The 14,803-nt window shown below is 43.4% G+C and overlaps 1 protein-coding gene across 5 annotated transcripts in view; it reads left to right on the forward strand.

The window, feature by feature from the left end:
• Nucleotides 1-14,803, forward strand: part of CCDC93 (coiled-coil domain containing 93) — an 89,706-nt gene that overhangs the window by 18,345 nt on the left and 56,558 nt on the right. For 3 of the 5 annotated variants that reach the window (XM_064586430.1, XM_064586432.1, XM_045868987.2), the window contains exons 5-8: nucleotides 1,314-1,412; nucleotides 2,202-2,258; nucleotides 11,712-11,812; nucleotides 12,419-12,436. In XM_064586430.1, coding sequence (XP_064442500.1) covers nucleotides 1,314-1,412; nucleotides 2,202-2,258; nucleotides 11,712-11,812; nucleotides 12,419-12,436 — 275 coding nt within the window. The remainder of the gene's footprint in view (nucleotides 1-1,313; nucleotides 1,413-2,201; nucleotides 2,259-11,711; nucleotides 11,813-12,418; nucleotides 12,437-14,803) is intronic. The other 2 variants (XM_064586431.1, XM_045868988.2) reach the window with 1 other exon arrangement.

A 14,803-nucleotide genomic window follows, 5' to 3' on the forward strand; every position in this document is an offset into this window, starting at 1 on the left:
GTGGTGGGGTGGACTGATGGAAATAAATGGAAGATACTAACAACAAAATAGTATTCCTCATAGAGTTATTTTTCAGCCACCCCCATCTTGGGCAGCTATGTCCTAAACATGTCCTTTACTTGAGCTGGCTGCCCCCGGCGAGCAAGCATTCTGTCCGTCCCTGCAGGAGCACCATGCCGTCCATATGCCACGTGTCTGCTTTCCTAGGTAGCTAAGCCTTGCCAGGTGTGCGGTGCTCGTGGGGAAATACAACTACTGTCCACAAACTGCTTTCGAGATGTAGTAGCTCTCTCTGGACAGAGCATGGTGACTCTGACTGATGGCATCCCCCTCCATAATGCTCTTCAGTTATAAAGGGAATGCATGAAGAGCCAGGGAGGAGAAACAGAGGCTGTGTTTCTGTATTTTGCATTCTTATTCTCAGAGCACCTGGATCTTCCACAGGTTATGGGGGTGTGCCTGTATGTGTTGCCATTAACTGGAATTATAAGTAGGGAGCGATGAAGAACAGCTAGTTCTGCGTATCAGCCCAGTAAAGCTGGAAAACATTTAATAAAACTCATATGTCCAGTCTTCCGGTGTGGAAGAGCCTCTGAGTTGCGACTTGCAGCCTTGTTGTGCTTGCTACCTACAGAGCAGTGGACAAATTGTGTAGTCTCTCTGAGCTTCGGGTCTGTACAACGTGGCTGGCATCAGTCACCTTATAATGTTGTGTGGATTAGGAGAGCAAATGCTGTGAGTGCCTGGCTCCCTTGAAGCCTAGGGCTGTGTACTCAGCAAGCCTGTTCTCAAATCTGAATACTTGGGAGGTTGTTGGAATCAAGGAAACAAGGGATTGTACTAGATGTTCTCTGAGGCTCTCTTCCCTTTCCCTGGCCTGTGGTGCAGGCAGCACAAGAGAGTAACGTTCAGATCTGCCACTAGAACCAGGTGTCTGTGTAACTATATTTGTGTTGTGCTTCAGGCATTCATAGAGCATTCTGGTCCTTGTGATTTCATTTGCTCCCACAGTAGCTCTGTGAGGTGAAAGACAATATTCTCACCTCTACACAGAGGGAAACTGAGGCCTGAGCATCCGACGTGAGGCTTTAAGGCTCCTGCACAGCCACTCTGCTCTAGATCCCATTGGATCTCAGTGTCTCAGACGCCCAACTGGCTGCTTTTCACATAGGACAGTAGGTGTGGATAGTTTCTCATCACCTGGCCAGTTCAAGTGTGGTGATTTCGGTTCACGAGTTGTACCATCCCTGAATTGGCCTTTACCACAGTGGTGGTTCATCTCTATCCTCATGTTTCCTAACTTTCTTTCCCAGTGGCTGGTGAAGCGAGCTATAGAAACAAAGGAAGAGATGGGTGACTACATCCGCTCCTACTCCATATCCCAGTTCCAGAAAACCTACAGTCTCCCTGAGGTCAGTATTCTCCTTTTCTTTTCTCATCCAACTGCGAGCATGTGTATACACTTAGAGACTCCCCGGGAGGGAGCAGAGTAAGCTCAGGCTCCTCTGTGTGACGTCTCTGCCCCTGCCTGGGCAGCATCCTGGTACATCAGAACTGCCTCTTTAAATGGGCCCTGGGTGAAAAGTAATTTTCTCCTTTTCTCCTTTTCTCCCAATTTTAGTACCTGATTCAGAACTTTTATTAAATTATAAGAACATGAGTATATTTTTTTTTACTAGTCATATAAAGCTTTTCAAGAGACCACCTAGGTCATTGCCTAGGGCATTCCTATGGTAATGGTTTAATAATAACCACCCCCATGGCAATAATAACAACAGATAGCCACTGAGTGCTTACTACACTCAGTCCCAGCCCAACACATGCCTTCTCCTCCTTAATCTTCACGGCTGCTCTCTGATGTAGGTGGTGGTGTCCCCGTTTACAGATGGTGAAACTGAGGCTTAGAGATAGGTGGCTTGCCCAGGGTGTCCGAGTTCATAAGGATTTGACCGGGAATGCTTGGTTTCGCCAGGACACTTTGTGGTCCCCGTCTTTCTTACTGTTGTGGGATCTGCTTTGGAGCCATCTGCAGAGGCCCTAGCTTCTACCCATGTAGAATGTATTCCACTTTGTTAGAAGATTGAGGCTTCTGCAGGCAAAGCTGTGATGAGAAATCAGTTTGTAAGATAGGTTTCTGAGAAGTCCGGTTGAGTTTCAGTCTTCACACAGGGTTTGTTTAATCCCTGTGTTTTGTCTTGCAGGATGATGACTTCATAAAGAGGAAAGAAAAGGCCATCAAGACAGTTGTCGACCTTGCAGTAAGTTCCCCTGCCCCTGTGTAAGGGAAGGACATAAGTTCATAGCCTCCAGATAGCCCCGTGATTCAAATCCCAAAACCCTTGCCCAATCCCTCCTGGGATTGCCCAGGTGCTGACCTCAGGTGGGTGTGTGAGGGAAGCCCCGCCTGCCTCAGTGCCCATACCTGGATGCCAGCATTTATGGGTAGAAAGCGCCACAACCACTGCCCTGTGTTTTTCTTAGTTCCAGTTTTCCAGGAGAAATTTTCCAAACCCATAGCCTTTCCTCATTTGTGCCAGTGGCAGGTGTAAACTTTGAATAGCTCCTCTTGAACTGGAGGTGGTAAATTGAGGTTAGCACCCCATGATGGCTCTGGAAAGGCAGAACAGCTCCTGAGCTTTGTGTGGGACACACTGGGATAGCCTTGGTCACTGACACAGTGAATCTTAACCATGGAGTCTGTACTCGCATGCCCACTCCCCCAGTGCAAGGGGCAGAGGAGAGCTTTTCAAACCTTTCTGGGCCAGAGCCCAGCAGAACCTTCTCAGTGCCACACATCCAACCCCAGCCCCAGCCTTCCTACCTGAGCTGCTGGCAATGAAGCCACGGTGCATGGGGGTAAGTTCGCTTTCTTCCAAAAATAATGCATAGTGTTATTTTGCATTTTTCCCCCTACTTTAAGGATACATGTGTGGTCTTCCAAGGTGATCACTCTAAAAAGAGTAACAATCATTTGATGACATGAAGTGCTCATTTTAAACAAGAAAAATCTTTGTCACTTTAGAGTTGTGATTTGTATTTTCTTCACAATTCCATTTTGGAAATGGAAGGAGTGGAAAACCTTCAAGATAGTTACACTCTGAAGCCAGATACTGTTCTCAGATACGGTGGCGATATCAAATAATAATAATAACGGGACATGATATGACATCAGAGTAATTTTTTTCCCCTAGTTATGAAATAGTTGTTCAGTTTAGACATCCCTAAAGTTTTTTGTTTTTTTTTTAAAGGTTGATAGATACAGAGGAAGAGAATCAACCTTAATCTCACAACAAAGAAGCAGTTTCTTTTGGTGCTTGGACATAATTTCTTCCTTTTTTTTTTTTTTAAGATTTTATTTATTTGTCAGAGAGCGAGAGAGAGCACAAGCAGGGGAAGCAGCAGGCAGAGAGAGAAGCAGACTCCCCGCTGAGCAGGGACCAGGGATCATGACCTAAGCCAAAGGCAGACAAGTAACTAACTGAGCCACCCAGGCGTCCCTCTTCCATGTTTTTAATGTGCATTTTTATACCGAATTGGAGTCATACTTTAAATGAAATTGTGGTTTTTTTAACTTACCAATATAGTGTCTTTGTAAGCTATTAAGGATTCCTCCTAACTGCATTTGTCATGAAAAATATTAACCAGTTTGTTGGATATGTGGTTGCTTTCTCTTGTTTTAAATGATGCTTCATTTCTGGAAAGCTAGGAGAACCAAGTGATGGCATTACCTCTCATCCAGGGAATTGGGGAGCCCGGGGCAGGAGAGGAAGGGAAATTCTCTTTGCCTTGTAAAGCCTGTCCTATTTGAATGTTATACCAAGTCTGTGTGTTACTCATTCAGAAACGGTAAACAAAAGTAAAATTTTCTAAATGCTTAATTGAATATCTTCTTGTGTAAATCTCACTCTGAGCCCTGGGTAGAGAGCGAGAAATAATAGTTTTCAGCCTTATCACTGGGAAGAAAAGGCCAGCATAGCTGTCAGTCATCCTATCAGTGGAACTGGGCCTGGCATCCCCATACCCATTAAACATTTCAGGCCTCTAGAGACACATTCTTTCTTCTTATTTGTAATGGAGTTTTTAAAGAAAATCCGCCTCTTCAGCTTGGTAATGTGACTGCATACGATTTAAGGAGGTAATGATAATGACAAATACCTGGTGCCCAGACATTGTTGTAAGCATTTATGTATACCTTACCTAGTCCATACAACAATCTTCTGAAGTAGTAGTATTTTCTTTCCTTTTTTACAGGTGAGGAAGCTCAAGCACAGATAGGTTATATAAGTTGCCCAAGGTCACATTGGTGATGATGGAGTCAGGATGCAAACCCAGTCTTGTAACTACTATGCTGTGGGCCTCTAGATAAAATGCTGTTTACAGCTAATTCAAAAATAATATCAAGATAAAGGAAAATGGGGAAAATTTGCAAGTCTCTTGATAATAGTTCAGATTGCTCAGTTGATTTCCTTTTTTATGTATGAACTTACTCCTTAGTTGACTGTCAATACATTTGTAGCAGGAATGATAAGAATTTTGATGGATGGCCAGAGCTGGCCTTCGGGTTTTATTTGTTTTCTTCTTACCCCTCACTTCCAGATGCTCTCTTCTTAGGATTCTTAGCTGAGCTCCATTACCATTCACTTCCCTCCCTCCCGCCCACCACTTCTGCAAGTGCTTTGTCACTTCCTTGCCTTGAAATTGGAGTTCCAGAAGCTTACTGGAGACTCCAGGGTTGCAGTGCATGTCCCTGGCTTATCCTCGTGAGTCCTGTAAGGAATGGAACAGCGTGCTGGTTTTCATTCGTCGTCACTCTCCCCAAGGGAAATTTGTCCCTTTGTGAAGGGAATGAAGTCTTTTCTCAACTACCAGAAGCTGTGGCTCTTTTAGGTCTCAGGTTCTGAAGGCTGTTTCCCTCTCCTTCTACCCTTTTCCCAGTTCTGCCCTTCACATGACTCATCAGTGTTTCTTATCTGCTCCTTATGGACGAATCTAGAATCCCAAACTTAAATTGTGAATGGTAACTTACAGATTCAAATAAGGTCACACAGTAGGTGCCTAATTTCTGGACCCAGCCTTTTATAATATGTGTCTGTAGCTGCCGCGTACTGATTGAGGGCCTTCTGTGTGTTTGGCACCCAGTGAGGCGTTTCACAAGCATCGTCTCATTAGCGCCTTTCCAACACTCAGCGAGTTCTATATTATTATTTCTGTTTTATAAATCAGAAGGTTGAAGCCACAAAGGTTAACAAATTCCCTCCGTATTTGCAGAAGAGGAAGAGGCAGCCAGATTTTGGTTTTACATCAGACTCCTCAAACACGACAGGTGTGGTGCTCCTCCCATTTCCTCTCTTCACCTGGACTCTGATTTCCCACATACTCCTGGCACCAGTTTTACAGCAACAATCCTGGCTTATTTCAGGACTCTGAGATGTTACTCATCTAGGTCCCAGAGACTCGGAGGCGTCCAGAGCGGCGAGGTGCTCTTCCACCACCTTGTCAGTCCCCTGCGGGGTTGTTTACTGTGACTTTTCCACTTGAAGACCCTTTGTCCAGCTAGAGAATGTCTGCCAAGTGGAGACAATCCTGTTGTCTTTCTTCATCTACAAACACAATACCAGCAGGCTTTTACTTATTCTTGCTTAGATATAACCCCTTTTTAAAAAATAAATATTAAACATTTTAATATTTTTCAAAATATATAGCTCATTCTTATCCTTAGCCCTCCTTATAGGACTGTTCCAGTCTTTTGTACTTGTCCTTGGTTATGTAGCCCAGCCATTTTTGGGTGCATGATTTTTTGTTTTAAAAAAGCTTCTATGTATTTTGTACTAGTACTTTAGTAATAGTAACAAAAAATGAAGAAATGGGGAAAAATTACAAAGACTAAGTCATCGTGATACCACCAGCCAGGGATAATTACTGATACATATTCCAAGTAGGAAATACAAAGTTAGGGATATCAATACAGAGAATTAGAGATCCCTAAAAATGGCATTATACTGTATATTCTGTTTTATTTTTTGTTCAACAATATAATTGAGGCTGTCTTTCCATGCCAATAATACCTCTATAGCCTTTTTACGGGCTGTAGATTATTCATTGTGTGGTATTAACTAGCTCACTTTGTATCTTTTTTTTCTTTTTTCCATTATGTAGGACATTCTTATAGCTAAGTTTTTCCTTTGATCTTTATTTACTTAGGAAACATTGGATGAAATGGAATTGGGTCAGAGGTTATGCCTAAGGCTGTTAGTACCTCTTGGCAGATTGCCAGGCAGAAAGGCTGCTGTGAACTTGAATTTCTGCACTCATCACTTTGGGGTTTTCTCTCTTTGTCTTGGCCTCATTTTTTTTCCTCTTGGGGATTATTCCCAGTCCTTTGGCTTTCTTCTTGAATTGTGTTACTTCTTGGCTTCTGCATACCTCCTTTTTACAGAATAGCTAGCTGCTTTGTGGAAGGCTGATGGGAAGTATATTTTCAAAGCACATAAGAAATCAAAACTCTCACCACCCAGGACAGGTCACCCCTTACCACCTTTTCCTTTTTGTGTCATAACATAGTCGCTCGTTTGTCTCACCTAGCATGCTGTTGTACAGCTTACTTCCTCCCTGTCTGAGCTGTCAGCCTTCATATCCCTCAAGTATCTGTTCTGTGCAGTGAGGTCTGTTACTCCCTGTTAACCTTGACTAAGAGTACCTGTCAAATTTTACCCAAAGCACCAAAAAGTAATTGTTTACTATTCATTGAGCATTTTTTGGTAATGTTTAGAATTTTGTATAAGAATAGAGGGGGGAAAAGGACTCTTAGAACTTCTAATTTAGTTGAAAGAAATGTTTTGCAGAACTTAATGGGATCCCCGAGGAGACCATGTCATTTGAAGTTATTACTCCAGTGTGTTCTTCCACAGGAAATGCTATGAGGAAGGCCTTTTCATTCACATAAAATATAAATGTGGCGGGCGCCTGGGTGGCTCAGTTGGTTAAGCAACTGCCTTCGGCTCAGGTCATGATCCTGGAGTCCCTGGATCGAGTCCCGCATCGGGCTCCCTGCTCGGCGGGGAGTCTGCTTCTCCCTCTGACCCTCCTCCCTCTCATGCTTTCTGTCTCTCATTCTCTCTGTCTCAAATAAATAAATAGAATCTTTGAAAAAAATATATATATATAAATGTGGCTACATACATAAACCAATGTTAGTGCATTTTATCAATAATAATATATATACATATGTATATTAAAAGTGTATATTTTAGGCTCAGTCGGTTAAGCGTCTGACTCTTGATTCTGGCTCAGAGATTCTTCTCTCCCTTTCCTCTGCCCCTCCCCCCCCAAAATGTATAGCTGTCCTATCTATCCTAGATATATATATCTCTTAGCTTAGGTATATATTATCTAACTTAGCTCTTACTGTGTGTCAGATACTATGAAATAGTCCTTACAATAACTCTACTTGTATCTTTCTTAGAGATGGAAAATCGCAGAGGTTAAAGTAACTTGCCCCAAATCAGACAGGTAGTAGGTTATGGGGTTAGGACCAAAAGCTTGTTTGTCCACGTATTCATTCAGTAATATTAGTTGCACACTCACTGTGTATCAGATTGCACTCTAGGAGGTGAGGTAAAAGCAGTAAGGGAATCAAGGGAATTTGGGGTCTCATCAAGGAAAAAGATATGACCACGAGGGGGCAAGCAGCACACATAAGCTTTATTGGGGTGATGCTTTGACAGGTTTGCTTGTAAGATGGGGCAGTCAGTCCCTCACAGCAAGCCACCATCCAGAGTTCTAGGCACCGGGGCTGCATCCAGAAGGCGAGGGTAGCAAGGGAACCCGCCAGGGGGTCCTGGAGATTGTCCACGTGCCTCGGTGATGTCACGCAGCAACAGCACAGAGAATCTCTAGCCAGAGGTCTCTGAAAGAGATCTGCAGCAGCAGTTTTGGGTCTTTACAGTCCCAGGCTTTATCCTATCTGGTTAGCAAATGCAGTGTTGTAGAGTATGCAACATAGACAGGCTGTAAGTGGCTAAAAATCTGCCTCTTTGGGCCATGTTTGAAACAACTGGATGTGTAAAAATTTGACTTTGGCCCTGGCGTGCTTTTGAGCCACTAGGTCTCAGCCTGCTGTGAGGAAATAAACCTAAGAGCCAACGTGCAGAAGCCATCTTTGGCTCCTTTACTTAATACAGTGACCTTAGTCTTACCAGCAAATTATACTGTTCGACTCAAGGAGCCCTGTGGCGGGATGTGTGCCGGTCCTGAAGCTGCAGAGCAGGGCTCATGTGAAAGAGAAGAGAAAGGAAACAAAGTCTGGAGAAAACTGCCTCCCCAGCTCACTTTCCTCCCTGCAGATGTGTTCCCCTCTCCAGAAATAGTTGCCATCCATTGGTCTCCCATTTCCTTCACTTAGTACCCAGGGGCTTTGTTTCATTTGTTGTTTTATTAGCGTGAGAATAGGAAAAAAAAAAAAGCAAGCAAATGTATTTGTCCCAATTATAATAACTTTTTCCTACAGGATCTTTCAGGACATTGGTCTTGATGGTGGAGACATCTGTGGAGCCCCGTGAGGTGAAGCAGAGTTAGTTCGTGGGGCTCCTGGACTGAGGCATGTCTGAGGGTTGAGCCTTGAGAGAATGTGTTGACGTCAGTGGACGCAAGTCAGGGGAATGTCACTCCCTGCAGACCTGGGTGTGGCCTGGCCCACTGGAGCTCTTAACCAGAGAATGCCAAGTTGGTGATGGCTGTCTCACTGCCTGCTCATTATTTCAGAAAGGAGATACCCACCGTAATTGTGATTAATCTTTGCTGCAGACGCTGCCCCGATGTTGTGCTCCCCCACTTCCCTCCCCTGCCATTTGAAATGTGACTCAGGAATTCTCCTAATTGGTGTCCTGTAGCCAGACCTGTAAGGTAGAAATCTGTGACTCTCACACCCTGCTCATGTGTCCTTTAGCACAGAGAACAAGAGCCTGTTCAAGGGCTATTAGTCTAGCCCTGGTTTTACAGAGACGGAAACAGGTCCATTGAAGGGAATTCCTGAGGTCATAGAGCTAGTAAATGGCAGAGACCAGACTAGACATCTGTGGTTCTGACTCTGTTGCTTTAAAGGGTAACTTAGCAATAGTTCTTTAAGTTGGCCTGAAAACCTGACATTTAGGTCCTTGTTATTTAAGCGAACCACTGTAATGATCCATGTGGCAGCCTCAGGTATATGGCGGTCTCATGAGAGGACTCACCTAAGATGGCTGGAGGGTGGCGGGAATGCCCACCAGAAGCAAGTGAGGGTATTGGAAAAACCCTGGGACTAGCAGCCACGGGACCTAGGGCCAGGCCTAATACTATTTGAGAGATCCTGGACAAATTATTTAATCTCTGTTTCTTCAGTAGTGGAGTGGGGGTAACAGCATCTGCCTTGTCTCTACCTCTGGGAACAGTTATAAAATGCAAAGGTGAGGTGTATATGAGGTGCTTTCAAGTGTAAGGAATAATTACACAAAGGCCAACATTGTCACTGTTTCCCAGAATAAAAGGTCCTTGTAGCTGTTGGTTTCAGTATGCTATTGTTTTGGAGTCAGTCCTTTTTTTAGAAGAATCCAATTTCCTGTCTTGGGTCATTGACTCTATCGGTGGTAACTAAGGAAGATAGCTGTTAAGCTCAATTATATAGTACTGCTATAATAGAGCTCAGTGAGAATTAAATCATATGTAGTAACTAACGTCATGTGGATTCATTATATGTTGCATTTCCCCATGATTCTGTTTTCCATTATTTATAGCTTCCTATTCGTGTAGACACCAGCAGCAAACTAGGAATTATTTCTGGCGGCAAGTCATAAGAACAACACTCCAGCATCATCCCAGACCCTAGTCCATTCCTTTTCTTTTACAGAATTGTTAAAATTACATAGTATGTGTTACAAAAGGATGTTTTTCTGTATGTTTGAAACTTTTCGTAATAAAAAGTAAAATAACAAAGTTAACAAGAATTATCATGGGAGGTACAATTCTACTTGGAATAAAAATACCACTATCTGAAGAAACCTGATAGTAGTGCTTGTCCTAGTGATGTCCAGGTAGAGGTTAGTTGTGATGAACTCTGGTCGTGGAGAAGAAAAGATCCAGGGACGAACAACTGGAATACCTTCCTTGCATAAATATTTGCCTACTTGCACCCAGAGCCCTGAACACATTTTACTAAGATATTATTTGACTGCCAGCTCGACACTCAAGAAGGACATTCATTTGGGGCGGAATGCTAAATCAGGTCATCTAGGGGTAAAGAACTACATTAATTGAGCACCTACTACATGCCACATACTTTGTTCAAGAAATACTATGTTTCAGAATGTGTCCTATACAAAATAGATCTATGTTTGCTTCTACATTTGTAATTAAATCACACTCTAGTAATTTTAAAAGTCAGTGAAAGTTGATAGAGCATTTTGTGTTTTTATACACTTTTTTTTTTTTTAATAAACTTCAGCCTGGTACTTTTGTAAAAAAGATATTATTGCTGAAGGGTTTGTATCTACTCTTCTTTTCTGCTATTAGAGTCTAGGAATTGAAATCTCCTTTACCATTTAGGAATTTTTTTTTAAGGATTCTGGGTTAACCTGTACACCTGTGATTGTTTAACTGGTTTGTGACCCTGGGTGGCGGAAAGGTCTGGATATGCAGTGACAAGAAAATTTATATTTTTTTCTGGAAAATTTTATTAAGGAATAAAAAAATCTGAATAGAGAGATAAACCTTGCTTCTCAAGACAAGATTCAATATTATAAATATGCCAGTTCTTTCCAAAATAATCTATAAATTTGGTGTGATTCTAATCAAAACTCAACAGTTATTTATTATGAACCTGACAAGTTGATGCTAGAATTCATTTGAAAGAGAGAATGTTTAACAATAGCCAGGAAATTTGAAAAAGAACAGTGGAGACAGGATAAAGGTTCATAAAGCAAGAGGAATTGAAGAGGGTAACATTGGTACATGTTATACATGTATGCCATTTCAGATCTGGGGAAGGCTGGACTATTAAATTGATGATGTTGGGATTCTTAATTTTCCATTCAGGAAAAAAAGCTTCTGAATAGATTAAAAAGCTAAGTATAACCTATACAAGTAACATACGAGAACTTTTTTTTTTTTTTTTTTTTTTACAATCCCTGGTAATAAGAAGTAAGATATAAAATGATTGATAAGTTTGACCACATAAAATATTAAAATGCCATAGGACAAAAGAAACACGAAGGGGGCGCCTTGGTGGCTCAGTCAGTTGAGTGTCCGACTCTTGGTTTCTGCTCAGGTTGTGATCTCAGGGTCATGGGATTGAGACCCGCATCGGGCTCCATGCTCAGCGGGGAGTCTGCTTAGGGATTCTCTCTCTCCCCTTCCCTCTGCCCTTCCCCCCACACTCGCTCGCTCTCTCTCCCTCTCTCTAAAAATAAGTGAATAAATCTTAAAAAAAAAAAAAGAAACCCCAAGTTAAAGTTGACAAGCTATATCTTGAGTGGAAATACTTGCTACCTATATGAATGTCAAAGGAGCAGACTCCTTGAAGGCGGCCACCCTGAGTGCCCACTGTTCTCCTGCGGGAGGCGGGCACACTCACCATGATGGGGAAAGACGTGCTTCCCTAACTGGCTGGATGCACCCAGCAGGCAGTTCAGAAGGAGAGTGTTCTCACACTCAGTAAGTCGTCTGTCTCATCCACTTCTTAGGATGTTTACAAGCCCCGTCGGAAATACAAACGCCAACAGGGAGCAGAAGAGCTGCTCGATGAAGAATCTCGAGTCCATGCCACGCTTTTGGAATATGGCAGGTAATGAAGGGGACCCAGCCTGAGGTGTCTATTTTATAAAACCCTTGAGAAGAAAAACTGATTTGGATTGCTTCATTGAGATTAATTTGGTTGGTTTTTTTTTTTTACCTGACAGTTTACTGTTTTTGGCCTGAGATTTCCATCACCAGGGACTTTTCTCTCTGGGTAGCTTCCCTGATGATGGTGGAGGCCTGATCTTTGCAGTTCCCCTCCGGAAATATGTGTGTAACTGTGCACCTTGGCTCTGCCCTCCTGGGGATTTGAGGTGTTTGGGGGTATTTGCAGAGGCCAGGAGTGGTCTGCCCTTCATGCCCCTGCCATTCGTTAAAATCTTCGGGGAAAATTACAGAATTGAAAACAATTACGGTAGTTCTAAGTGTTAGAGTAATAGTTTTGGTTTCCCGTGAGGGATTGTCCTGAGCAGAAAGATGAAGAATTTAGAAATATTTTATCACTTCTTAATAACCTTCCTAATTTTTTAAAAAGCCATTTATCTTTTATCCTCATTTTTTACTTAAAAAGCACACAAAGAAGTACTGTCCTCATTGAATTTCTTGGTTGACCTTGGGTATTAACCTTCATTTATGTCCTGCGTTTTCTACATAGGATAACTGATCCCTGGATGTGAGTATGGCTCCTTGTGCTTCCTTTCTTTAATCTGGGAGTGGTTGCTCTATGCTGCTCTGCCTCATAACCCAGCCCTCCTTGGGCAGCTGGGACTAACAGCTCGCCTCCCCGAGTGAGCATCTGAAGGCTTACCCCCTCTGAGGCCCCAGACACAACTGGAAGGAAGTTAGGCTTCATTGGCTTCAATACCTCATCTTTCAAATGGAAAAAATTTCCCAAAAAAGTTGCCACCTTTTTTTTTTTTTCTTCTTTTTCTTGTTGAGGGGCTTGTGTGGTGTCAGGTCCGTCCTTCCTAAGAATGAAAGCTAGTCTGTTTCATTCAGAGGAAGGTGTTAGTGCTGGCCCTCAGCCAGGTCCGATGGCTGCTCCACAGCTCCCCAGTCGCGGCTGTGAATTGAACTCCTCTTCAGAGTCAGGCACCACCAGACCATCTACATAATTTGTGGGGCCCAGGATAAAATAAGAATTACTAGTAATGACTAATTATTAAGAATTTCAAGGGGCGCCTGTGGCAGTCATTAAGCATCTGCCTTCGGCACAGGTCATGATCCCAGGGTCCTGGAATCAAGCCCCACGTTGGGCTCCTGCTTGGTGGGGAGCCTGCTTCTCCCTCTCCCACTCCCCTTGCTTGTGTTCCCTCTCTCACTGTGTCTCTCTCTGACCAATAAATAAAAATTAAAAAAAAAAAAAAAAGAATTTCAAGACAGCAACAAAAACCAGGTGTGGGGCCCTTCTGAGCTGTATGCCCTGGGCACTGCGACGGGGTTTTCCAGCCAAGCCCCAGCTGTAGGTGGGCAGGTGAGGGCGCACGGCTCTAGGTGAGCCACAGCTGGAGAGACAACCTCCCCGGGTGTCCCGTGTTCCAGGGCCAAAGAATACTCAGGGGAATGTTGTGGTTTTCTTAGTTTGTATTGTTCATAGCTCCATTTTTTGCCCATTGTCATGGATACTCAGACGCTCCTGGGGGTGAAGAGGAGTCAGAGATTCGGTGAATTGTCCACCTTACCGAGACCAGGCTGACAATATTTCCCTGTTTTGAAATTCTCAGTTTTAAACTGGCTCTTTTGCGTGTGTCATAGAGGGTAGTCATTATTGTCAAGTGATGGCTGGGTAACTTCAGGACGCCCCTGCCCATCCTCACGAGTGGTTGGTGTGGTTGGAGTCCAGAGCCTGGCGGGGCTTTCTTTAGGGAAGGGAGCAATGCACAGGTTTTCTTCGTGACTCCTCTCAAATTTGGAGTGCAAGAAAGAGCAGAGTGTGTCAACGTCCATCTTGGTTCCTGTTGGTGGGGTCAGGCTGATTTCTGCTGAGTTCCAAGCTTAGGGTAGGTGTTCGATGAAGGATTCTGTTTTTTTAGGAGAGAAGTTATTTTACTCTCTTTTTAGCTTTCCTGATGAGGAGAGGCTGAGTTTGTGAGAAGTGGGGAAGTGGATACTTAGGACATTCTGATGGTTTAATTAGCTCAACTCCCTTTTTTGAGAATGGTAAAGACAGCGTTAGAAAATTTAAAAAGTAACTTGCCCAAAGTCAACTATTAACTACTCTTAAGAATTATTAAGAGCCTCACACTGGAACTTGAACTCAGGTTCGTTGGACCCTCATAGCATGCTTTTATCATTAGCTCCAGGTATTGTTTGAGTCTCCAGGGGAAGTTTGGCTTCTGGTTTTAGAAACACAGGCCCAGTCTTTGTTGTTTGGTCTGACACAGAACAAGAGGAGAGTGCTTATTAAAACTGATGGAGCAAATTGGACAAAACTTAAAGCCCTAGCAAGTGTTCGTTTCATTCCCTCTCCTTGGGAAGGCCCTCCCCTCCTTTCTGGCCATCAGACTTTCTCCTCAGTGTTCGGTCAGTACTGTCCCCTAGACAAATGGTCTTGTCCATTAAACGAGGATTACATACCAATACACACGTGAAGAAATCTAAGTAGTTTGTCCTGTGCAGAAAACAGTAAACGTTGACTGCTAGGCTCTGTCATCAGCATCAGCAGCAGCAACAGTTTTCAGTTCTCAAATGCCCTTAAATATGACCTGTAGATTCAAATGCGCCTCTCCTGGGCACCTGGGTGGCTCAGATGGTTAAGCATCTGCCTTCAGCTCAGATCATGATCCCAGAGTCCTGGGATCGAGTCCCGCATCAGGCTCCCTCCTCCTTGGGAGCCTGCTTCTCCCTCTGCCTCTCTCTCTCTCTCTGTCTGTCATGAATAAATAAATAAAATCTTTAAAAAAACAAAAAACAAAACAACAAAAAAAACAAATGCGCCTCTCCTTTTAGTTCTCCTTGTCCCTGTGCTCTGTACCCCTAGCACTAGCCCTCCCCCGCCCTGCGAGAAGTGTCACCCACTCTTCCTCCCTTCCTTCCCCAG

Source organism: Mirounga angustirostris, unplaced genomic scaffold, assembly GCF_029215605.1.
Source record: "Mirounga angustirostris isolate CCGP_5_RB_7025 unplaced genomic scaffold, mMirAng1.0.hap1 SCAF_3, whole genome shotgun sequence".
Taxonomy (NCBI): Eukaryota; Metazoa; Chordata; class Mammalia; order Carnivora; family Phocidae; genus Mirounga; species Mirounga angustirostris.